At 41.8% G+C, this 25,493-nt stretch overlaps 1 protein-coding gene across 1 annotated transcript in view; it reads left to right on the top strand.

Moving 5' to 3' along the window:
• Positions 1-25,493, top strand: part of SNTB1 (syntrophin beta 1) — a gene marked incomplete at its 5' end in the record, with an annotated part of 119,316 nt that overhangs the window by 75,097 nt on the left and 18,726 nt on the right. Inside the window, one exon of the mRNA XM_085313672.1 lies at positions 533-740. Coding sequence (XP_085169798.1) covers positions 533-740 — 208 coding nt within the window. The remainder of the gene's footprint in view (positions 1-532; positions 741-25,493) is intronic.

Raw genomic sequence — 25,493 nt, 5'->3', positions numbered from 1 at the left:
GAAAAATTCTCTGTTTGGGATTAGGGCTTTTTCATTTAGCTCTGTATGTATAAAATAGGCACATTGAGAAACTCGRACAGTGCATTGATGTACAGCTGAAGAAGGCAGCTGCTTATCCCCAGCTTGTCCACAGTCACCGTTCCTTGGAGGTTGTCACGTCCRAGTTCAAAGCCTGGGGAACTGCTAAGCAGGAAGGGATAGCCCCAGGGAAAAACAGTGGTGTATCTTTAATAGATTAATTACTTTTGCCTTTCTGTTCAGAATTCCTGTTGACATGTTAGAAGTGGGGTTTGATTGGCATGTGCAAATCCCCTTTCTAAGGATCAGTACTTTACAGTAGCATCAGTACAGGCATAACTAGGTGGATCCTACTATATTCAGCCACTGTAAAGGTAAGTTTTCATGGYAGGTCTTCATACTAGTATCCTGCTTTTTAACTCTATCAGTAAGCTAGGTAATAAATTTAGCCACCTAACAGTATTTGAGTTTCTGGAGTGAACATAATKTTTTTCCCCCTCCCCCATTTTTCTAGACTTATTGAAGTTCATTCACCTGATGCCAAGCACACCGTGATTCTAAGGAGTAAGGATTCGGCTACAGCCCAGGCCTGGTTCAATGCCATCCACTCCAGTGTCAATGATCTCATCCCCAGGGTGATTGCAGAGGTCAGAGACCAGCTGGGTAAAACAGGGATTGCTGGAAGTCGAGAGATTAGGCATCTAGGCTGGCTTGCAGAAAAGGTAACTAAAACATTCTTGTTTTCCTTTCTAAACTCTGTCTCTGTCTCTCTGATCCTGAATTCAGCCTTGACTGGAAGTGCGGAGGCTTAATGAGATTCTGGATTTTGATTTAGCTTTCATGACGACCTCTCTCTTAATGTGCCAAGTATTACTTGTGCTATTTTTTCTAATACCTGGAAGGTCCCCTGAGTCTTAGCTTCAGTACACCAATTAGCAAAGGCTTTCCTGGGAGCTTGGAAGTCTCGTGATCTGTTAAGAGCGTACATTTCTGTGAGCTGCAAAAAAAAGCTTGCTGGCTCCTCGTAGGTTGCTTGGTCTGTGGTCCGCCCCTTGCTGCATCCACCCGCAGGAGCTGGGCGCGGGCTGGTGCGTGAGGCTGCTCTCCGCACTGCGTCGGGGAAGCGTGCTGCTTGAATGCAACGCTGCGTTCGAGGGCATCCTCCCAGAGGGCAGATTCCCCCCCACTGAGCACGTGGTTGGAGCTTTTCCCCCCATCTTGCACAGTCTGAGTTTCCAAATACTTTGACGCCACAGTGGCCAGTGGCAAATAGTTTGCGAACCTGTGGCCTGTGGGAGGTGGACCTGAGAAGGCACAGTATCAGTATGAGATAATATAATTCAAATCAGTACTTTCAGAATTTGTTTCCAGGTCTGTGCTAACAGATATGYCTGAATTGACTCCTGTAACAGCACTAGTATCATGCCTAGAAATACCACCCACCCAAATACTGCCTAGGTGGCCATTCAGAGCACCTTGAGCTGGCTGCCTTCAAGTCCAAGATAAATGCTCACTGTGTATACACTATCCTCTCAACCCATGCATCCAGCAAAGGTGCATAAGGCAGATTACAGTTGCACTGTAAGGTATATTGTACAGATGGAAATAGGGGAGCCACAGGCACAGCTCCCCTATTTGCATCTAGCAGTCTTTGAGAGGACACGTYGTTGCTTTTCAGTAAAGTGTGGATCAGGCCCGCACTCATCCTAATGAGGTGAAGGTTGCAAAACTTTTTGAATACATTTTATAAATATTCCTGTTCCTCTGTCGAAGCTTACGGAACAGGAAAAACAGCAGAAATCTGCCTGTGGCTTAATCCTGTGGAGAATGTAAAATTGTGGGGAACAATCTCAGCTATTGGTTAAAACACAAACGTCTAAGGACATTTTAGCAGTGTTAAACTGGACAGCAATGGAGCCTTAGTCCTGCTTTCCCTGTTTTATTCATTTCTGTAAACTTCTAAAAAATTAAATTTAATTGGCATTTTCTGTTTCAAAAGTCTCTCCTCAGAAAGGGTTAATACTCTGTAGCAGATCATATGTGTACCATATGCTTCATAAATCAACGTCATTTTGAGAGGACCTATCAGCATGCTTCTTCTGGGTGAATTCACTTCGTTTTACTATGAAGTGTGTGATCAACAGTGCTTTGTAGTGGGGTGAAAGCAGAGAAAAGTGAAACTAAGCCCAGTTCCTTAGCAGCACAGCCACAAAYAGGGCAGTTAAATAAGAAATGGAACTGAACCCTGTTCAAAAGTTTGGGAAAGCTAGTGTGTGATACGGTGCTGCTGGCGCAGAATAGCCCTTTTCCTTTGATGGGCAAGTGTTTTCTGAGGTTAAGGCTGAGTTGACTCTTTTAGGTGGAAGTTTTTATAGAATTATACCTTGTTGGTTTAACACTGTGATAGTTTCCTATTTTCGTAGCGTTTAAAGTAGCATTTCCTCATCTGGAAAGGTCGTAGCCTTAGCCTGCCCTCTTCATTGCACTTACTACGTAATCTCCAATTCTTACACTCCTTCCCCCTCTTCTTTTTGCCTTACGGGCTGAGATCTTCACGCTGTTCGTTCTGGACCAACTCACGATCCTGTTGAATTTAGTGGTAAAACTTGTGTTGCCTTTCATAGGGCCAAGCTGTGGTTCTGTGCATGTTCCAGGGTATTTAGAAAGCCTATCATTGAGAATTAGCCTTGAGAGATTCGCAATGACATTGTAACTGAAAAGTCAACATGTTTTCCTCGCTGAACTAACCATCCAGAGCTCTGCAGTAGTAGCAGAGTGAGGTCAAAAGTTCCCAACTTCTACTTATTTTGGCGATCTGATTAAAAGGAAAGAAAATCACTACGTATCATAAAAACCTAAATTAAATTGTTTTATTTGATTGCTGGCAAGTGAGCTGTAAATCCTAGATGTAAGAAAGCTAACCTGCAGGGTTGGAGAGGGAGATGCAACCATATACTGTCGAGAGGAGGTGCTGGAGGCAGCCGGGCTAGGTGCTAGGCACAGTGCACTTCTGMGATGCTCCCCGTAACAAAACTCTTCTGCCAAACCTGTGTTAGCTAGCAGGAAGAAACTAAATTCTATGGTGATTTTTGGAAGTGCACCAGGAATACCAGTTTTCTTCTCCTGGAGGGAACTTTCTTGCCACATCCACTGCTGGTTAATTTCTAATTTCTAGAGCTTAGAAAGCAAATCCGTGGGGGAATGGATCTTGTTATTAATAGCAACAAAATAAAACATGTGGCTTGTACTTCTCTTAAAATTATTAATATTTTTTCTATGATTTTTTGTGGCATCTCTTGTACTTTTTACATGGACTGCAGTGGGAAGAAATCTGAGCTCCATTTTGAAAAGCATCTAAGATTATAACTTGTAAGACAGCTTTTATTGTAACATATTGTGTTACTTATATAGCGTATCCTTATAGTGAACAAAATATATCCTCATAGTGAGCAAAATGGAATGACATTAACTGTGATGAATCCTTTTAGTTGCTTGGGAATGCAAAATATAATCCCATAGAAATTTCACTGTAATTTGCTGTGATTACTCCCTGTTTTCATTAAAGTATTTCCTGGTTTGACTTTTTTTTATATGTCTCTGCTCCAAACTTAGCTCTCAACTTCAACCTTTACATTTCTAYAAAAATAGATTCATTAGCTAAGTCTCTCTCAGGTGGGTAACATTAAAATAAATAGTAGGTTATCTGAGGTACTTTGTAATTGTATGCTGGCAGAATTATTCCATGTACGGAGTRCTTCTTCTCTATGGAGACAGCCCTTAAATAGTGGTGTTGAGCGTGAAGCCTCCTCTGCTGGGCCAGATCCACCTTGGGAGGCCCCTCACTTTGCCAGTGATGGGCACGAAGGGGTCCGTCTTTGGTGGGTTCAAGCACCTGCAGCCACGAGCTCTGCTAGGCTTTAAGAAAGCAGAGCACTCACAAGGAAATTATTGTAGGTAAAGAGGAAAACAGCCAGAAGCAATCATTAGAGATGCCAAACTCCCTGTTTTATTAAGATGCTAACCTTGTCCCAACCTTGACCCTCATGGATAGGGTTTCTGAAGCTGGCCAAGGAGCAGGGAGTTGTGTTAGTCACCAGTGTCCTAACGCTTTTCTGTTACCAGTAGAAATGTCAAGTGCCAGTTTGTAAGGATGTGTGCATGCTCTCCATAACCATTCCTTTCTTATATTTCTCTTTTCACTTCAGCAAGACCRGTGGGATTAACAAGTGTGTGAAGCAGGAGGGAACAGCTCCATTTGGGTTTTAATCTTTCCAGAACTTTATTTTTTTTTTAATGTTCCCTGTAAGGACACTTCTGATGACCTAATGCAAAAAAGAAGTTAATAATGGTATCCTAAGTGAGGAACTTTTCCATGTACATGTTAATTGTCCCTCTTCTTTCTAGGAATCCTTTCGATCCTTTCAGAAATGGGTTTTCACCTCCCTTTTCTCCCCTCTTCTGTAGCTCTGCTTAGGCAGTGGATTACAGAGGAGTTGAAATAGGCATTTTTTCTTTTCTCATCATATTTACCCACATACTGCGGAGCTTTCTCACAAGAAAATTTTGCTTTTGCATTAGCAGGCTAAAGCATTTAGAAAATGGTAGTTTATTTTTATAACTTTGTATGGCCATTCCAACTGAACAAGGTATTATTGCGAAAAGTCTTATCTATATTTTGGCTCCCTTCATGCAAACAGAAGAAAGGAGTTCTGGCAAAAGTCTTTTTGTGGAGGTAGTTTTCCTCCAGCTCAGCAGAGTGATTGGCCATACAAGCAAAAGCATTACTTGTTCAAGGGGCAGCTGAATCTGTAGCATGGCATCAATGCTGTAGCTAGGTCATTAAAAAAAATAAATTAAAAAAATTAAAAAAAAAGAAACAAAACCCCTTGCTCTGTGTCTCTAACTGTGCTCGCTGTGCCAGTGAAACTTTAAATGTAGACTTGGCTAAATGCAAAAGCACTTCTGCAGCCAGAGAACATTCTCCTTTCTGAATGTCAAATGTCTTAACAGACAATGGGTTTGTTAGAAATGGTCTCAAGGCTCCTTTGAGAAACTTAAAAATAGGAGTTGCTGCAAGTTGTCTTTTATAATGTTAATATTTGAAACTGCAGAGAAATTCTTCTCTTGGCGTTTCTCACTAGATCTTAACTCCAGCATTTTGCCCGTGTTCACATAGCTCTGTATGCTCAGCACAAATGTATTACTGCTCTCAAAAATCTCATGTGTAGATCATAGTGGAGAAAATACCTGATACTGGAGGGGAAATAACAGAACTCCAGTTCACCCTGCCAGTTCGTTTTCAGCTCATGGCACTATCTCTGAAATGAAAAGTRTGTTAATATATTATAGGCTGTTCAGTCTGCTCTACCCTTAGATAACCATGTCATTGTATTAGAATTGAAGTGTGAGACATGTCATAGCAAAGCGATCTTCTTCCATATTGAGCTCTATATTGCAGTTTTATATTTATCTTCCTGCTCTCACTCTAATTCTGAAGAGTGAGCAATAACAGTAAGATTGCGAGACATGCAAGCTGTCCAAACAAGATTTAGTCAAATGACATGAGAGTTTAGCTGAGTCTTCTTTTTTTCCAATATAAAATGAAGACTTTTTTTTTAACCATTTCCTTTGCAAGTACGTTCATTGGTTTGCAAAACAAGTAGACAACAACAGAGCTACGTTGTTATTCTGATAACAGATACTGCGTATGGGTTTTCAAAGAGACGCTTCAGCTTTAAAATTTTTTATAATTATTGAATTCCTAGAACAGACTTGTAACAGCAGGCTGAAAACATCTTTGTAGAAAACACCGACCCATCAGGTAGATAAAACATTTGGTCTTTATTTAACRTCATCAGTTCTAAAGTTTGGCTTTACCGCGCCCCTGCGACGCAGTGCGGAAGCAGAGCAGTGGCAAGACGGCGGCTGATGTGGCAGCCGGGTCGGCTCCGGGCCCGGGGCTGCTGGCGGCTCTCGCGCTGCAGCGGCGGTCAGCGCTCGTCTCGCCCTGCGATGGGCCCACGCACGGAGTGACCCTGGCAGAAAGCACGTTCCTTTTTGGGGCGATGATACTAGTTTTCTGCCGGTTTAGATCCCTGAGCCAGCTCACTGCAGGTTTTTAACAAATGCAAATTCCAGTGTAAGAGACGCAGTGGGAGCACATTGCAAAGGTGTAGGGRTGGGGACTCCCATTTTATTTCGGCAGCGTGTAACTCCTCGATCGAGTGAGCCRGCTCATCAGACTGCACAAACTGAACTAGTGGCATATTCAGGAATAAAATCGCTGTTGCGCTAATTCTAATGGCTTTGTTCTGATCCTGGAAACCACCTGAGCAGGTGTGAAGCCTAAGAGAACTATAGATTGTACAGTGTCTTAATCTGTACTGCAAATAAATGTATAGTTTAACCAGCTGCATGGCCTGCTAGGTGCATTTGTGTTTGCTATGAAAACTGTTATTCAAATACCTAATTTCTTTGCAAGGAAATCAGATATGCCTAGCATGGTCTTCAATGCACTTTCTAGTCTTTACAGCTTTATTTTTCTTCTTTCAATCTCTGTTCTAATAATCATCTATGTATTTCTGTGTGTGTGTTTTTTTTAATGGATTTGTTTGAAAGATGATCAGGGAGAAGGGTCTTGTAATGTGCCCTCAAGATAATGAGTGCAAATACTACCTAACTATAAGGCCCAGGAAGAAAAGTAATTTGGTCCAGGCCTGCTTTTCTGAGAGGTTAGGAAAGGATTTCTATCATGACGTCGATAATACATAGATGATGGTAATGTTAAAATAATCTGACCTTTTGGAGGCTTCAGATATCTCAAATGGGAAAATCTTCTGTGTGTCCTAAATTAGTAATTGTACTTTTAAATCCTGGCTAATTATTTACTTTGAATCACTTAAGTAAAAACGATGAGTCCTGCTTTGCCTTGTGCTGCTTGACCTTGCAGCTAATTAATCCCAGAACTTATTTGTTTGCTTTGTAAAACACCCCAACAGAGCRCCTAATTACATTAACAGTCTTCATTATCTGGGATAACGATCGGCCTGTTCTTAGGAAAGACGTAAACCTGAAATAGCATGAAGAGTAATTTCCTCTCCCACATGCAGTAAGGTTCCTCCGTAGGCCAGTTTTATCAGCACCAATCAAATGTGTCAGAAACATCAGTTCTTGTGTTGCTTCAGGTGCATCCAATAGATGGATATATTAAGAAAACTGACTAAAAATAACCATTTCTTTCACCGTGCTGTTAGGATTTTCCCATCATACATGCTATTTCTTCCCATGCTGGTGATAGCCAAGCAAATGATAAATATAAGTCAAGCAGAAGTGCTCAGTATAGAGGATGGGAAAGAAAAATAATTGTGAAGATTGGGGTGATAAATCATGAAAACTTTCAGGAATATGAGGGTAAATGAAAGGAATGAGTCTGAAAAAYCTGAGCTTGAAAGTTAGTCTTTTGCAATACAGTTTAGTTTAAAAAGAGACGCTACTCCAATCAGCTAATTCTGGAGCATTGCTAAATAGCTAAATGAGTGCTGTTGTGCCTGCATTAGCCTTAATGTGTAAACTTACTCTCACAGAGTTTGAGCTGAAGTGTTAAATCGAGCCCTACACGCCCTATAGTCCTCTGCACAAGGATTGCATTAGTCCCAATCCCCCAGCCAAATTGCAGTACAGGTAATTTCACTCTGCCCGTGCTCCTTCTGTAAGTTTTAATTTAACTGACTTTAAAACACTCATATTCGTTTTGTTTGTAAAATACAGCACATTGCTATCACTGCTCACTTGAACCCCCGGAATGAGCAGAAAGATCTTTTTTTTTTTTTTTTTTTTTAAATATAAAATTTTTTTTTTTTTTTTTTTTTTTTTTCCCTAGATTAGCTAAAAAATTTTTTTTTTTTTTTTTTTTTTTTTTTTTTTGGTGCATATTGCATATTTAGCAGCTGCGGAGCCAGCGGCTGGCTGCCGGCGGGCCCGCTGCGAGGGGCGGCTCTGCAGCGGGCTCCCCAGCACACCCCGGCCGGCTCCGGGAGAGAGGAAACGAGGACGCAGAGCTTGGGAGGAGGAGCGCCAAAAGGAAACGAGGGCTTGTCTCTGCCTCTCCGGGGTAAGGAGCTGTTTCCGTGAGTTCCTCCACGCCGTCCTCCTGACGGCCACATGTAGCAGGCGGTCGGGCTGCACCCCCGTGTCCCCCCACCGACCGCCCGACCTGTGTGCCTAGTCTTGTCTTCTACATGACCCAGACCTGAGCCGCTGGGCTGGGTTTGGCTGGGCGAGGGACTGCCCTGGGGTGTTTTGGAGCTTCTTGTCGTCTCAACAGCTGAAGGAAGATGTGCCCAGCAGGACCCGCTGCCCTTGTGCAGGTACCAGGTTGGCTTGCCTTTTGGAGCTCCACAACTGGGAAACAGACTTTCATTCATGTTCAGCTGGAAGAAAGCTGGACACATATAGGCGTGATGTGAAAGAAAGCTTTGATCCTTTTCCTTCAGAAGCAGGTGAAAGGCTGCCTTTTTTCTGGTGCTGGTCCATGTTGATTTTAAGCACTCAGAGGGCCACCAGGACTGGCTTCCACCTGCCCTGTTGTGTTTCTGCCTCCTGCCTTCGGCAGGCATGTGTGATCAGGCGGTGAACCAGAGCAAGCTGACACTGAGTTGACCAAAGAGACCTGACGTCTAGGGGCAAACTAGCTTTGGGGCTTACTCCGCTGAAATGGAGAACAGGGCCTGCGCAGTAGATGCCCTGAGCTGAACAATGCTGTGGACCAACAGCTCTTCACAGACTCTCAGCCATATGAGGCAAATAGAATTAATCTTATGTCCCCAGGGCTGATTTACTGCTATTATGTGTCACTAGGACAAGATGGGGACTGAGAAAGACAGTATTTTGCCTTCCTGGTGCTTTTTCCTGCTGGGTCTTTCCATGTGGTGATTCATCCCAGCTCAGGTGGATGGCCCGGGCTACTTCTGTGCTATTTCTGTTTGCTTATTTGTTTGGATTTTTCTGCTTCTTGGCTGCATTTATGAAGTCTGGAAGGAAAGCAATGTTCATCCTGGAAAAATCAACAGATTTTTCATTAAAACTCTGGGGCACGTAGTTGGAGAGCAAACACTTTGACAGACTTAGCATTCTTGTATTCCTATTGCTCTTTCCCAGAGGTAGATTTAGACTAAGAAATGTACCAAAGACCTGATTCGATCTCCTGGCTTTGGCAGAGGTTGGAATCACCTTGGATTGAGTGGTCTCCAGGTGTATTGGGGTAATTTCACAGACGCAGGGGTCTGTCTGGAAGGAGGGGATGTTGGACCTGCTGCACTACCACGTCCTGCAGGTGCCGGAGGAGAGGCTTTCCTTGGGACCGTGATGGGCTGGGAGCTAAGCTGCAGGTGAAGGAAAGCCCTCCTTGCTCCTCCTGCCAGGACATAGYGCATGGGCAAGACTTGTTGTCAGCTGTTATGTTTCCATCCAKGTGAGTTTCCTCTGTTCCAAATGACCTGGTTCTCATTTGCTGTTGTTTTCTAATAACGCCTAAGTTAAAAGTCAGAGGTGTGTTTGGTGTGTTCACCTTCAAGGAGAAGGGACAAGTCCATKAGGGGCACCTGGACCTTCAGGCTCTGCCCAACATGAATTCTTACCCTCCTCCCCACCACCGCCCCCAGTCATCAGGTTTTATTTCTAGTGAAACAATGCGCCCATTTCAGCTTTTTGATTAACAGCATGAATAAATAGATTAGCAAGCAGCAGCATAGGCTGTAAAAAAGAAATATTCCCTCTCCCCTGCAGCCCTTCCCCCCAGCAAAACCCTTAGCTGTTTCCAGCTGAGAAAACTCCTGGCCAAAGTGGAACCATTCCTGGTGAAAATGCCCTAATTTTGAGGAAAAAAGATTGCTTTTTCCCCTGTCTTAGTATATAGTGCTGCCGCATCCTGCTGTCCCACTCAGCTTCCAGTCAGAGGTATGTTCCCCCTACTTGCAAGTGATTTTAGGACAGATTAGCTAGTTAATGTTTGAGGAATATTGCAGAACAGCTGAGCATCTCTGTTGGCAAAAGCAGAAGCAATATGCTTTGTATCCTGTTTTGCCAAACGAGCATTAAGAGAAAAAAAAATAAACACAGATTTTCTAAAAATACCTTGAAAGGAATCTCTGTTCTCTGTTGGAAAAAGAGATTGACCTTTATAAGAATAGGAGGGTTTAAAAAAAATAGTGGCAAGGAATAAGTTATCTGCACTAAAGTTTTCACTGTGGCAAGGCATTTACTCAATGCAAATTCTACAAATTCAGTCCAGTTTTAATCCTCAACCTCAGTTTATGCAATAGGCTTCTAAGGCCTATTACACCAGCCTTTTAGCTTATTGTCATACCCTGTAAAAATAAAATTATACCCGTGATACCGTGACAGCCCTAACAAAAATGTGCTATTAGACAATTATATTGCAACACAGCAACTCAGGAGACTGCAGGAAAGTATTTCTTTTATAGCCTGATTGTTATATCAATAACATTTTTGACACTTTTGGTTTCTGAGGAAGAAAAGTGCATCATGATGCCATATGCAAAATGGCATAATTGAAGTACTGTTTTCAGGGCCCGACTGTGGCAAGAATGCTTGAGTTACGAGTGAAATCCTCCCAAGCACTGTGCTTAAAACAAATCCGTTAGCTGGAAAGGTCACTTGTAGCGTTCTTCTCTCTCCCACTCTTTTGCTAGTGTCTGTTTTGTTTTAGTTATTTTAAGACAGAAAATGTTTTGACATTGGAGTTACAACTAAAAGAAATAATGCTGCTAATAAAAAAAAAAACTTTCATTTTCTTCCCCCAGATCCTTCAACTCTGAAGATTTATTTCTGTCTGCAGAGCTATCCTCTCTGCTTAACTGGACAATAATTAATAGTGCACATCAAGATAATTAGTCTAAACCTCGAAGCCCATAGCTACCTTTAAGCTCTGCATTGTCTTTACTGTAACATAAATAAAAGCTTTAGCAAAGGACTGAAAAAGCAAATTGATAGTGAGGGAACCTCTTTGCCCTCTCCAAGGGGTTTCCTCCTCTTGTTTTTAATGAGGCCCATATTAGTTGTCATTCGTACCTTCCCTGATGAATAGTTTGAAAGAAAAGCTTTCTCTGCGCACAGCAAATTTGGTGCCAAGTTGCTGACCTTTGCATTTGGTAAGACCTCATTTGAGTCTCAGTCCCAAGCCCAAACATATTGTTAGATCAATCATGTTGATTTTTGGCTCTGATAGTAATGCACAGCTAATGAGTTGTATAGTGTACACATTAACCTCAGACCTGACAGTGCTAATGCCAGGCACGTAGCAAGATCACACTGGGGCTTCAGAAAAGACTTACAGTGCTGGCATCTTAATAGAAGGAGACAATTAAAAACTGTTGAGCGGTATCTCAGGTTCACTGCTTGTGGGATGTAGGATTTAATCAAAGGAGGAAAAACAAACCATCTTCTGTCTTTTTGAAAAAARAAATCAGCATCATAAAGGTGCTTTATGGACTGTGAAATAGAGAGGAAAGCCTGAATGTTTAAACAGTAAGCTAATGATTTTACTACCAAAAGGGAAGCCACTTTGGGGAACAGCCATTGAATACCGTTAGGCTTAACCTTGTCGCACAGATTACTGTGCAATGATTATCACGGCATTTCACAGAATTCCAGAGCAATGCTGTATTTTTTTTTTTGATTGGTAGCTGCATGATACCTTATTCAGAAATACCTCAACAAGGAAGATTATTTGTCCTCACAGGTAACAGTTTCTAAGAACAACTGCTGAGTTAGCACAGTCAGCATCACTAGTTTCAGAAGCTGATGTTTCTGTTTTCTTATGAAAGTAACACTTCAATCAAAGTCGAAGGCGAATTTTAATCTTATTTTACAAGTTTATAGCTAGAGAGGGACCCTGAATATCAGAGGAATTGCCCTAAGTCTGACACATTTCCTACAGTTAGTGATGAAATTTGAAGATAGAGGTCCTCTAATAGAAGGTTCAGCCTTCTGTGCCTTGTTTGGCACTTGTCTGTACTGGAGCAGGAGAGGGCCGCGTTAATTTGGATGTGCACACAGCCSAGCTGTGACTCGTGTGATGCCAAGCTTGCAGAGTTCAAGCCCCAGGATTTAACCTCTACCTAGTAACAGTCCAGAATATTTTCCATGCAGCCCCTGTTAGGCAGTAGCTTACTGGCTGTCTCGTGGAGAGACGGACARAAATCCCAATGGGCACAATATCCTCCTCCCTGCCATTTTCCTCACTTTGAGGATTAGGAAAGGAAGGAAGAATTGCACAATGATAACACAAAAAAGCATAATGTCCTGGATTAGTATATGCCCTAAACAGTTAGCTGCAGAGGAGAGAGATGCAGAGTCAGAATAAAAGCGATCTCCACAGGCCACACACAGTTTTATGTGCTCCTCTTGCACTATGAAAACTGATCAATAAYGCTGAAAGAATATTACTGTCTGAAATAGAAAATCAAATCAAATCAAGTGGAAAAACTCAAAGTACATAGAGATGCAGTCTTTGATATTCACATTAGACTTTGGATGCATGATAGGAAAAACAGCATGATATGAGATGAGCCAGCTCTCCATGGAGCACAAGCTTCTGTATCAAGGCAAWCTGATGCAGAATGAGAGGGTCATTGGGTAGGAGAATCCAAAGCAGGATCTTCTGGAAGCATGAAGCTCTCTAGATGTACGGGGAATTGCCCTGTACTTGTATTGTTCCTGGTAGAGCTCCCCATCAGTAAGCAGCAAGTTCATCTTTACCATGTCATGGAGAAGTCRGTCATAAGGGAAGTGAAGTGGCCTCACACTCACATGTGAGGTATCGGGGACGTAGCCTGTCACAGATACCATAACTGTGAAGAAATTAGGTATTGCTTTAACAGACCTGACCTGACAGCAGGACCTGTTGCAATGACATTTTTTTTGCACAGCACACAGAAGTAATGCAATTTAAGCAGAGATATGGTAAACAATCTTTAGAAATAACTACAAAATAGGATCCATGGAAAGCTATGCAGTCCATTTTAGAGCAGGTCAYGCTGAAATGTCACCTGGCATCATGGCTATTTCTGCGCTAATGGTGGCATTAAATATTTTTCTCTTGTAACCCAATTTAGACTGACAGGCAGTTTATTATGTTTTAGAAATAAGCCTTTTTTCCAGAAAAGTCGGGTGGCCGTAGGCATAAAGCACCAGAAATTAAACCTGTTGGTGATGGGGATGAGAAGAATCAGAAGAAGCTGGTGAAAGGCAGTGGCACCCAGACCGCACACTGCTAAGAACAGCGAGCCGTCTTGTCAGCACGCGTGAATGCGGTGGTTTAATTCCATCAGCTTCAGCAAAACACACCCGTTCTTACCAGCTGCGATTCCAGGACTCTTGCAAACTTCCCTGGAGACCTGGTTAAGCAGGTTGCAAGATTATTTTTTTTTAAGTGCATGTTCCCCTCTTTGCCCCCACCCCCCGCCCCCGCACACACACACTTTGGAAGGGTAAGTACCAGGTTGCATGATGTGCCTGTTTATTAAACTCAGTGCACAAAAATGCACTCTGTAGCCAAAGTAGCCAGGCATGATTCTTCATGTGGACACACRGAGGACCATGTATGAGGGGACGGTCAGCCCTCCTGCTCCTAACGAGCTGATGCTACTGTTGAAGCCGAATGGATTTTGGTGAAGGCTTTCTCAGCTGTCACTTGGATCCCTTGTGTTTCAGGTTCTCATGTGGTAACAGGAGCCTGCTGGAAGGAAACACCTGGTTTTTAATCACTAGACACTAACGACTGTTAGCCACATCGATGATTCCTGAAACAGTGCGAACACGTCGTGTTCTTTGGGCAGGAGGGGGAAGGGAGTTATGTATACGTTTCTGCTGAGTAGATGCTGCTGTGCAAACATTTATTTACTTATCTTGTACTGAAAATAGCTGCAGATACCAGTCAGAGTAGACTGCTGGTGCATAGTGTGGAAATCAACATTTTTGTGGGCTTTATACTAGAAATGTCAGTGTTGTTTACAGAAAAGGGTCTAAAAAAWTCACTTTGTGAAGAAAGCTTCTATGGAAAGAGAAACTTACCCATTTGTTTACGGAGAGAAAAGCTTTTATATTACTATGAAAATAAATGTATGCTGTTCTGTCTGGCCTCATCTCATGGCATGCAYGAGGCTTCCTGCAGTGCCCTTAGGTTCAAGTATGCACATGTCCATTCCCCTTAAAAACGCTTTATCATTGCTATGTCCCTTGGATCCCTGAATCACAGGGTTAAAGAATACATTAAGAAAAGTTTCAGAATGGAGATTTGAATTTGTGTGCCATCTGCAGTCAGATGTTAACAGGGCAGAGGGAGCAGTAGCAGATGTTCCGCAAAGGAAGCGTAGCCTGGAGAGGGATAGTGTAACTGCACGTGGGAGTTTGAGGATCTCCTTACGTGACTTTCTGTCTGCAGGTCCACAGCTTCTGGGTTTATTAGCAGAGTTGGTTATTGAGGAAGAACCGGCTGATTACTGGGCTTTTGCTTTGTTGTTCCRACAGTTGCAGCACTGATTGTGGCGGTGCTTGTGGTTAATAATAATGTAACTAACCACGTTAAATAAGAGGGCAGGGGAAGCAGCCAAACCCGGAATGYCACTGGTCTGGATTGCACCATGAATGATAATAATAGGCATAGACCGTGCTCCAAAATCTATCCGTCTGAGTCGCAAGGTAAAAGGAGGAACGCGTATGGAGCCAGGTGACGGATGTTGCGTTTCCGCTATGGTATTTGTTCCTGTGGGACGTAAGCCAAATGGAACGAATGTAGAAAGATGAGGAGAGACTGAGGGAAGGCGAGACGGCAGCACTGGGAGAGAGCTTGGGCAGTTGAGGGCAATGGGAGCCAGTGGGAAGACAACGGGGGAAGAAGCAGCCCATGGGCACGGTGCTGGAGCTGTTGAGTTCAGACAGCTGTCCAAATTTTTGAACGGACTGGAAAGTGTTGAAAACCCCCCTATTTTAAAGAATAAGACCAGCCCTCRCTGAACCTTTTATAACCTTATAAGATTAATTCTTCACAGCTGCGAGGAGACCTCAGAGGAAGGAATTTTAGCTTCTCTGTGTTCTTTCAGTTCACGTTGGAAACAGAGGCTGTTTGCACTCATCAAAGGCCACGTATATCATCCGTTTCCATTAGCCTGGGGAWGCACTGAGTAAAAGTTTCAGTCTCTACCCCGTTCAAATAGCTTTAAACAGCTGCTCAGATATTTGCAAGCATAAGCAGAAGGAGTGGGAAGTGGTTATGGGATTGCATCCAACCCAGTTACGAGGAGCCAGCCTCTAACCAATAACTGTTTCGCACCTGTAACCCTGAACGGATCTGTAAAGGGGGTTGGATGTTATCGTTTTGATAGCAGGAGCATTGCAGGCTGCTCTGCTAAGAAAGGACATGTAAGAACACCAGTCTCAGAGGTAATATAGATCACACTCATTTTTTACTTCAAACTAGGGAAGCAAATAGCCACCGTGTTGTTGTGGCTTGAAGAAGTCCCAGCTTTTTAAAGCCCAGAACTGTTTGGATTCAGCAGCAGTGAGGGTTATGTGCAGATAATACAGAAGGAAGCTTCTTTAGGATCTCCCTTTTTCTGTGTAGCAGTACTCTAAAATTCCCCATCGCTGATTATCTCTTCCTGTGATTTCAGCCGGGTTTTCTGAGGATGCATGTTTTGCCTAAATGGTACTTTTGAAGAGTATTTTGCTTATATGTCTGAAAATGTGGTAATAGCTAGCTTGATTTCCATCTGGCATAATTTAGGAGTAACTCCATTGATGTCAGTAGAATTGAGTGGATGTAAATATAATTGAGGTCAGGTCCTATATTTTTAAGGTTAAGCCTATAAATTGCTCTAAGTTRCTCTCCCCCGTCACTCTCTTTTCTCTTTCAAGCCCTGCCACAAATATGAATGTCTTAACTGAGATTTAGTCTATTTCTGCCCAGTTTAATCAAAGATCTGTCAATAAAGAATTTCTGCAAGATGAAAAGGTGAAGCCCTTCTGACCCTTCCTATCTTTAGAAAATCTCGTTGGCTGCTGTTTCTGAAAAATCTCTACCGCAGTTGTTCTTGTTTTCTCTTGGTCAGTTATGTCAAGTAGTGTATCTGTAGCTATGTTTAGTCCCGAACACAAACATGAGACAGAGATGAAAGCTTTCTGGCAAGCGAAGAGCGTGATTTTCAGTTCACTCTCGCACAKTGGTGTTAATTAATATATTGTTTTGTTACAAGTAGTTAATGGTGCCTGACTATTTTCCATATGGCTAAGGAAATAAAAAAGCCAATAGAAAAGCCAGTACTTAAAAATCCAGGAGTTTTGCTGTGAAAACACTGGTATGATATTCAGTCATGTTTGCCGTACTTCTAAAATGAGTTATATGAATATCAGCAAGTGATAGTGTCAGTGACGCACATCATTTCTAGTTTTCTTTTTTGCATAGTTTTATMCTGTAGTCAATATTCAACTGAATTGCTTCTGATTTTTATAGCAGTATATGTAAGAAGATGTTTAGGCCAGTAAAGACTGAAAGGGAGAGCTCCAAAAARGACAAATACTTATCTTGATAGTAGGAATAAAACTGGAAGAAGTAATCTATAAAATTTCTCAGTGATTTCAGTGCAAATACATTTCTAACATAGAAGGTAAAATTAGGGGTAATGACCTGGATTCAAATTTTTGTATATGCTTGTCCTATCTGGATTTTCACTTTGAAATAGTTGCAAAAGTCATACTAGGTCTACAGTTGCTTTTGGAGTTGTTACTCTAAGCTGGTTCTTACTGTAAATGACTGGCGCTTGCTGGCTGGAGTGATTTATTAAGCCACAGCAGGGAGGATTCTTCCATTGATGAAATCAGTCGGATTATGAGACTGTGTAGCTCTCACGCCAAAAAACATTTCGCTTTAGATATGTGACTTGTTTGTAAAGAGGTATGAGAGTCTAATGCTGTTATGAGGACATTCTGTGTTTTATTAAATTAAATATTTCAGGGGTGATTCTTAAATCTGAAGCCTTGGTTCCTCGTCTGAGCCCCAGGACGTAATTGGTTTCTACTAGCTCTGGAAATTGACTTTACTTTATTCCTCCAAAATACTTCTTCTGGAGGAATGCTCAGTTCTCAGTAGAATTGTCTTCTGAGTAATTAAGTGCTATTGTTATAGCAAAACTATGAAAAACTGAGGATTAAAAACAGATAAAGAGCATTAGCTTTCAAAATTGCATAGCTCATAGCATACAATTTGCTGATATTTGTAGGATTTGGGTCGGTAGATCGATGGCCCTCATTGCGTATCTCCTGGTAATCTAGATGAAGTAACACAGCATTTGGTCTAAATCCATTTGGTCTGGTGGCTAATTAAAAACTCTGCATAGATAGCTGCCAAGTAAAAGGTTCTTTATGTTTGGCTTGCTGATATGGCTGTGCTGACTATTCCTAGTTCCTATTAACACATGCCCTTCAATATTTGCTACATTTTTGTCCGGGATAATAGATTAATTAGAAGAGTTTTTGCCATAACCTTTGGGCAGGTTTCAGATCCTGCGATATAAGCAGTACTGGGTCTGGGGACATGCTGCCTCCGGCCACAGCCGTAGGTGCTGCAGGAACTCGTGGTGTCCGTTCCGTCGGTGGCATGCTTCGGACTGACTGTGTCCCAGGGCAGTTCCCAGAATTTTGCTGGAGGGAATGCCGGTTGAATGAGGAGTAACAGCTCACATCCTGACCCTAGGTACAATCCTCATAGCTTATTATGAGCCTTTTTACTTTAGGGTTAGTTCTTCTATGGCCATTTTCTGAAATCGAGAGCTCAAATTTTCATAAAATCCCTTATTTTCATTGTGGGTTTCCTGGTTGCAGAGAAAACTTGGCAAGTATGGAAGTTCAGCAGTTAAAAATAAAAAAGTTTAATAGATCAATAAGTGTTGAAAATGTATTTTAAATACCAGCTAAACCTCAGACTCTGATTTCCAGACCACTTAGCGTCTTCACATGAGCTTTGGCTGACTAGAGTTGGTAATATTGGTTACCCATTTAAACTTCCTTGTCATTTATTTTTGCAATAATAGGGATGTGTGTGCATTTATTCATGTACCAGATACATAGTGATGATAGCTGTTAATTAGCAGCAAATTACAGAACCCAGTGACAGGTTGCAGTTACTGTCTAGCTCTGGAGTTCCTCTCCTGCATTCCCACTTATCTATATTTCCTCTGTGACCACTACACTCATAAAATTACTTCTGAGAGGGTTAGAGTAATAACCATTTAAGGAAGACATTCTGCTAGAAAACAAAAAGTTTCCTATTTGTCTCCCAAACAAGTAATACCTGCCCTTGCGACATCCCCAAGCTCACAGTGGCATATGCACTGGCACAAGAAACAATTTCCAGTGATAAAATTAGTTAAGCACTATGACAGGCTACCTGGGAGGTTTTGGGGGTTCCCTCATGGAAGATTTTTTAAAAGAGGTAGACAGATTTTGGAAAGAAAGTTTATCCCTTCCTGAGCAGGGGTTCAATGAGTGGATCTTTGAAGTCATTTTCAGCCCTGTTTTACTGACAAATACCAAACTAAATGGAGCTCTGTGAATCACAAAAGGGCAAAGTACAGAAGTTCCACAAAGTTCTTTTAGGAACTGATTTTAGCAAATTGATCACAAGGGAGGAAGGACCRTTTTTACTTGCGATGGGTGCGATACAACACCGTGGAGAAGCAGATGGAAAACAAGAATTGCATTTCGTAAGAGTGCTTTGAAATTCTGAAACTCAGCCTTATCCTCCTTAAGGAAACAAAGAAAATGAATTGGATATTGCATGCAGTAACTGCTGTTCATTTCTAACTTTACTGGCATCCTTGCCTCTGGGGTCCACGGATGCTGAGATTCACCATGAATATCTACCCAGATATCCCAGATGTCCATACTGACTGCCAAGGTATAGTTAACGGGAAACCTTTTTGGTGGGCAGAGGTCTCTTGGAGCTCAGCTAACTTTCTGGACAAAAAAAAAAAAAAAAAAAAAAAAAAAAGAGGAACTGCATCTGAAACTTTTTAATGAACAAACTTTAATGTAAATTAATTTTTTAAAATTTTTTTTGAAGTTTTCCTCTCCCAGCAAGAAAGCATATATATTCTGTGTGTATCTTAAATAGTTTGTGGAGATCTGACATTGTACTGGCAGACATACAGACTTTCTGTTTCCATCCATTGTAATAAAGGATATAGTCTCAAGTAAGTGAATAGCTTTGAAAATGTAAAACAGTCAAATAAATAAACAAAAGAAAAAAACCCAAAGACAAACACAGTGATTTTGTTTTCTTAGATCTTTACTCAGGCATCTAAATAATCAGGTCTGGATTCCACACTGAAATTTCCAGCAACTTTGGTAGCAGCTTGTTTTTGCTCATCATTTTTTCAAAATAAGGCAAATTATTAAGGATTCTAGTTTAAGATTTTGTTTTAACAAAAAGGCTCCCAAATATTCTATTCTTTCCTCTTAGATTCAGCATGCTCAAAGTTCCAGTTGTTGATGTATAGCATAAAGATTTTATCAATAGTTTTGGAACATAGTACATTTTTGTGCCAGGCATGTAGTGAATTCAGTCATTTGCTTATGTCATTAATTGCCTTGCAGTCCATCAATATTACTGAATACTGATCAATGACACAGTAGACTGAAACAACACAGTATTCGGGACTGTCCTTGAGACAACATAATAAGAATGACAAAGAAACCTCTTGTTCTCTCTGTATGCCTGTCCTATTATTTTTTGTTCCAGTACTTGTGATTTATAACGACCCTGGAGTAAAGCAGTCAAATCTGTCAGTCTTGAAAAGGCACAACTCATGATGGGCCATCATTTCTCAGACTGAATATTGGAAAAGACAATGTGGCAGAGAAAGACACAACCCATCTTCTCAGACAGATTTCAGTCACTATAGTTCTAAGATAGACATTGATGATTACCTGTCCTTCACCAGACAATGTGTAATCATTTCAAGTGACATTTTACATCTGTTTGAGGCATCATTAAAAACTGCAAGCTGCTTTCAGATCAAAACTCCACCTCCAGCATTCACATTTGATTTGGCTCTGTTGACAGGTGTTCTTGAGTTGATAATTAGAAATCAATGCATTTTTATTGAACTGAAAGATAAAATGTGTATGTCTTGAGATAATGGGGATTATTACTAGTTTATCCTAATATAGTACCTACTTGATTAGTAGAAGTCAGATTCAGTTGTAAATTAAGGACTCTTTAGAGACAGTGATTTGAAATTGTGCTGTCATTACATTGATTCTGCTCCTGTAAAATTACCATTTTAGCCCACTAATGAGGATAAACTCCCTCATAAAATGTTTTGCCGTGTCTTGAACAGCAAACTGTGCCCACAGCAAAACTCTAGGATATAGCAACCTACAGAGTGTAACAGATAATGGTTGATGTTATTGGTATTGTGGGAATTTGGGGAAAATTGCTTTTTCCCACCATTGAATAAGAGTAATCCAAGATCATATCTGTTCTTGAGCAGTTACATAGGAGATAGGGTAAAGCCTCCAAATCTCCCCACCTCTTTTCTTGCCTCTAATTGAAAGCTATTCACAAGTATTGTCTTTCTCATGGAGCTGAGCCTGATGTGCAGAATGGCTCCATGAACTGAAGTGGTAGATATAGGACCATGCCATCGTCCCTTCCCGGTGTTTTCTAGAGCAGAGCTGGATTACTGGAAGAAGGTGCCTACTCCATTTTAAAGGGGAGTACCATACTTTTTGCATAGTGCTAGGATTATTGTCCAATGATGATTTTGAAGACAATGCAGCTTTTTATCATTCCCAGACTCAAGCTGTGTCTTAGACATACTGTCCATTCCTCATTTTAATTGTGATTTTTATGTAAATACTTATAAAACTTCAGATAGGTGTTATCCCCAACCTTATAGCTACATGTTCATGAGACATTTTCAGAAAGCAAGTTATGGTCACCCTCACTTCACAGTCTGAAGAGCCCAGACATCCCATGTGTAAACATTACCAACTCAAAATGTGCACAACAGATGCAAAAGTGTCTAATACTATCATCTTCACTTTTATCCTAAACATGTGGTTGTGAGCATGTCGGAAGAAAGAGATGATTATTGGGTGAACCACAGATGCTTGTAGGCCATGTGGGTAGATAGTTGCAATTGCTTGCATTTTTGTTTAGGTTTTTGCACTAATTAAGTGACTTTGTGCTCTCTCCAACTCTTCAGATTTTATGTTCACTTGATCAATCAGTGTAACTGATTAGAAAAGCTCAAGGTTAATGCCTTTTTCCTCCTTCCCCTATTCCACTTTTATAAATGATACTTAAAATGTGGCCTCTTCCAGCACAGGTTTGTTTCCAGATGAACTGTCTCTGAAGGTCAGTTGAACTATAGCTGGCCTTTCCACTATCTCTTTATCAACCTTCAGTTTCCAGTGCTAGCTGGACCTGTTTTGACCTTTCCAAGTAAGTGTCTGACTTAGCCACACAAGGACAGAGAAGAGGTGAGTAAGTCTTCCTTACCTCAGTCCTGGGTTGATGAAATGTCCTCTTCCCTGCTCTCCCCCACTCTCCTCTGCCAATTTCTGAGTTAAAAGAAAAAGTGAAAAAAGTAAGGCAGGTTTTTTTCTACAGAAATCATTTAGCTCAACAGCGCATCTTTTCAGAATTGGACCTTTGCTGTTTACAAAGCCTTGCTATCTTACCACTGATAAATTACTACCGATAAATTTCAGACTTCAAACTCATGGAGTGAAGAAGCTGCTATCAAGAAAAGGTATTTTACTTAGAAAGCATCAGAATACTTTTTAAAAAACAGTAGAATTTCTTTCACCTCCTATAACATGAAAAACAGTCAGTGTCCTGAACAAATGGTACTGCATTAACCACCTCCGCAGCGCCTTGCCTGGTTGTCTTCTCTCTAGGAATATTCCTGACATTATCAGAAGGCTGGAGTTTCCCATCTCACTGCAAAAGAGGTTTCTAAAATACACAAATTAAAATTTTCCCCTTTTGAGTCCTCTGAAGCTGGATTTCTATGTATCTAGGTAACCAGTTTCTGTGGACACATAGATAAGGAGAAGAGAGTGCATTAAAAATTTTTCATGCAGTTGTTAAATATGTTACTTAAGACATATTGTACACTGAGTACAGTTCATGGGATGCTGGCTTTTCCACTACCTTACATTCCTTGTCTTTTGCAAGGAATCCACTACAAATGAAGTGCAGAGTGTTAAACTTTGCTAAGTCAGAAGGATTGAGTGTTTTGCACATAGTTTACTCAACTATAAATGGTTTAAGGTACAGGGTAACTATGAAGCAGCCTGCAATGCTCTGAACTCCAATAACCAATTTGTGTGACTACTACGTTCATATTGATGCAATGTTCATGCAACACATGTATGTATGCACAAAAAGCTGCATGTGTATGGGATGCTGTACAAACAATTGTAACTCAGGGGAAGTCTAAATCACAAATTTCTGACCCAAATATGCATTTCTACTCTCATTTTTCCAGACTTTGATAGAGTTAGGAAATAATACAGGTTGGAAGGGAGATCATCTAGTTCAAACCCCTTGCTCTAAGAAGAGCCAATTAGCCCAGGTTGCTCAGGGCCTTGTCCAGTCAAGTTCTGAATATCTCCAAGGGTGGAAATTTCACAGTCTGTTCCAATGTTTTACCATTGTCATGGTGAAAAATTTTTTCGCAGTGTCTAGTCAGAATTTCCCTCGTTTCAGCCTGTGGGTGTTGCCTCTCATCCTGCAACGGTGCACCTCCGAGGAGAATCTGACTCCATCTTCTCCGTACCCCTGGGAGCTGTGCCGCCTCCTAGGCTTGTTTTCCAAGGGCCTAGTCCAAAACCTAAGGAATCATTGGAGAGACTGCAGTTGATTTCACTGAGCTCTGGAGCAGACTTCAATTAAAAGCTCACATTGGGCGTTCCTTTTTGGCTGTAGAAATTGTCTAAGGAGATTGCCTACCATTGCTGCGCTGGTGAATACTGACAGGACTGAGATGCTTCTGTTGACCTTTAGAGCTGTTTGGATAGGAGCCAGAGCTGTTTGAACACTGTATTAGTCCAGGGAATCAGGACATTAGCTTGAACATCCTGTCACGCAGGCATGGTTGACTGTGTTACTTCTGACAAAAGTTGGCTCCTGCCTTGTCATTTTGAAGGGTTTGTAGAACGAGTTTAGACCTGAGCAGACCTGTCACAAGAATAGGTGTCCTTTTCGCGTTCGTCAGCACCAGTAATCGTAGCTGTCTGTCCTGTGGCCCTTTCTGACGACCCCAGGGGGTAGCTGCTCAGGCTGGAGACAGGAGGGCTTAGCGTTGCGCCCGCTGTAGGTCCCGCGACTTTCTGCCTCCCGCGGTTCTCGCTGTCAGTTCCCGTGGCCCCACTGCCACGCGTGCGCATCACCCGTGCATCGCTTGGTCACCGGGAGCTGCTCGCAGGAGGCAATATCATGCCCTTTGGGGGATTTTGGGGTGTGCTTCAACGCTGATAACAAGCACAAATCTGACAGCAGCACRAGGCGCCTTTGAGCTGGCGCCTTTGAGGTTGGTGAGAGAGAACRAAAACAGACACATCGTCATTAGCTTTCTCTCTAAACAATGTGCATATTATTTCCTGTTTAAAACTACAAGTTTAGCAGCCAAACACCTCTCCTCTTTGTGTGGCGTGGGAGGTGTTGATATCCCCTGCTGTCGCTTACGCCCACTCTCGCATTGAAAATTGCATGCCATCAAGTGAGCGCACACAAATATGCACATTGATTCTTATTTGCATGATAGGTTTCTGCGTTGCCGCTGTTCGGCCTGAACGAGCGCATACTTTTGGTCACAGCCATTATTTTTAGGACCTGACAAGCAGGTTTCTGTAATGATTCAGATTTATTCCGGACATGGACATAGTCCTTCATCAAGAGACAACATAAAGGCAGAAAATTCGTGGTACATATCCCAGTGTGTATCATTRCCATTTCTTGTCAGCACAGAAAGATTTTAAGTGAGGGGGGAAGAGGAAAAGAGCAAGAAAAAAAATGCAGAAAATCCTTTCTTGATTGTTCCTCCTATGTTCTGTATGAGGGGGGATATTATAACCTTCTGGATTTGGGGAGAGGGGAGAGGTTGAGAGAGAAGGATGTTAAACCACTTATTATAAGCATAAACTTGCTGCCATAACGACAGATCTCTGAAAGGCATTTTGGATACTTGCTGCAGTGAATTCTACTCCTAGTATATAATTTGTTTACTAAACATGGAATGTAATTGAAATGTCCCCTTTGAGTTAATGAAAATATAAAACAGCTTTCCAGGCTACACCAAGGTTTCTAATTTAATTATCCCTAAGCTTCGTAGATTAAAAGTATTCTTTCATCTATTCCTGGCAGCCTGAAGTAGATGAATAACAGAAATTCAAAGGAAAACTTTACGAAAGAGAGACCAGGTAGATGAAAGAGTAAAGGGCCAAACCATTTGTAAAAGGATGTCAGTAAGTTCACTGAATTGCCCATTGCGTGTATAGCAACTAATCGTATGTGAAAACTGTTAAAGATTTGGAAGTCATGATACCCATTAAAGGGGCCGGGGTTCCCATAGCCTGCRGGGAAAACCAGCTAGCTCTCTTTGAGATGCGCTGGTGGTTGCTCTGTGCCAAAGGAGTTACTCTTCAAGGGTAGGCTGCAAGCAGGGCCTTCAGTATGTGAGCAGTCTCCATGAAACCAGCAGGAGCAGTCACAGGAGCAGCTTTCAGTTCCTGCTCCRTTATTTGCAGAGTCAGTGCTTTAGAGTGCAGGTCCGGCCTTAAAGCGAAGCCCGGGAGCGACACTGCCCAACCTCGATGGAGGTGGTCAAAACCAGCGACTGCTCAGCATGTTCCCAGTGCAGCGGGGTCTGGGGTGTCTGAGTGCTAAGTGACAAGTGTGGTTTCCTCATTGAGACACTGTTGCTCTTGTGTCAGCCCAAGTCTGACTTTAGTCACAGGTAGCTGCTGAAATACAGCAGATGTTCCTCCACGCTTTTTGTCTGCCTTCATAACTGCATCTGTTTTCATTATAGCAGCACTTACCACGCCGGTAGAGTCCAGGGTGCCCTTACGGAAACAAGGTGTGGAGCACTTCAACCGACTTTGCATGGGAAGTCAGTGGCAAAGTGAGGCACGAACACAGCTCTCCTCTGTTATGGTCCCAGGTCCAGCCAGAAGGTGGCTGGATGCAAAGAAGTTAGGTTTTGTACCTACCGCACAGGAACTATTTTCTAAGTTTGGAAATGCAAACTGAGAGGTGCATATGGGAAAAAGACAAGGTTTCACTTCATAATGAGTACATGAGAATCAATAAAGTCTAGATTGCAACTAGAAGAGCAGATGCTTTGCTTTTTTTTCTTTCTTTTTTTTTTTTTTTTTTTTTTTTTTTT

This window comes from Rhea americana, unplaced genomic scaffold, assembly GCF_003343005.1.
Source record: "Rhea americana isolate MKP2758 unplaced genomic scaffold, rheAme1 scaffold_0, whole genome shotgun sequence".
NCBI lineage: Eukaryota > Metazoa > Chordata > Aves > Rheiformes > Rheidae > Rhea > Rhea americana.
Note: the sequence above shows the minus strand (reverse complement) of the source record. Positions and strands in the feature narration are given on the sequence as shown.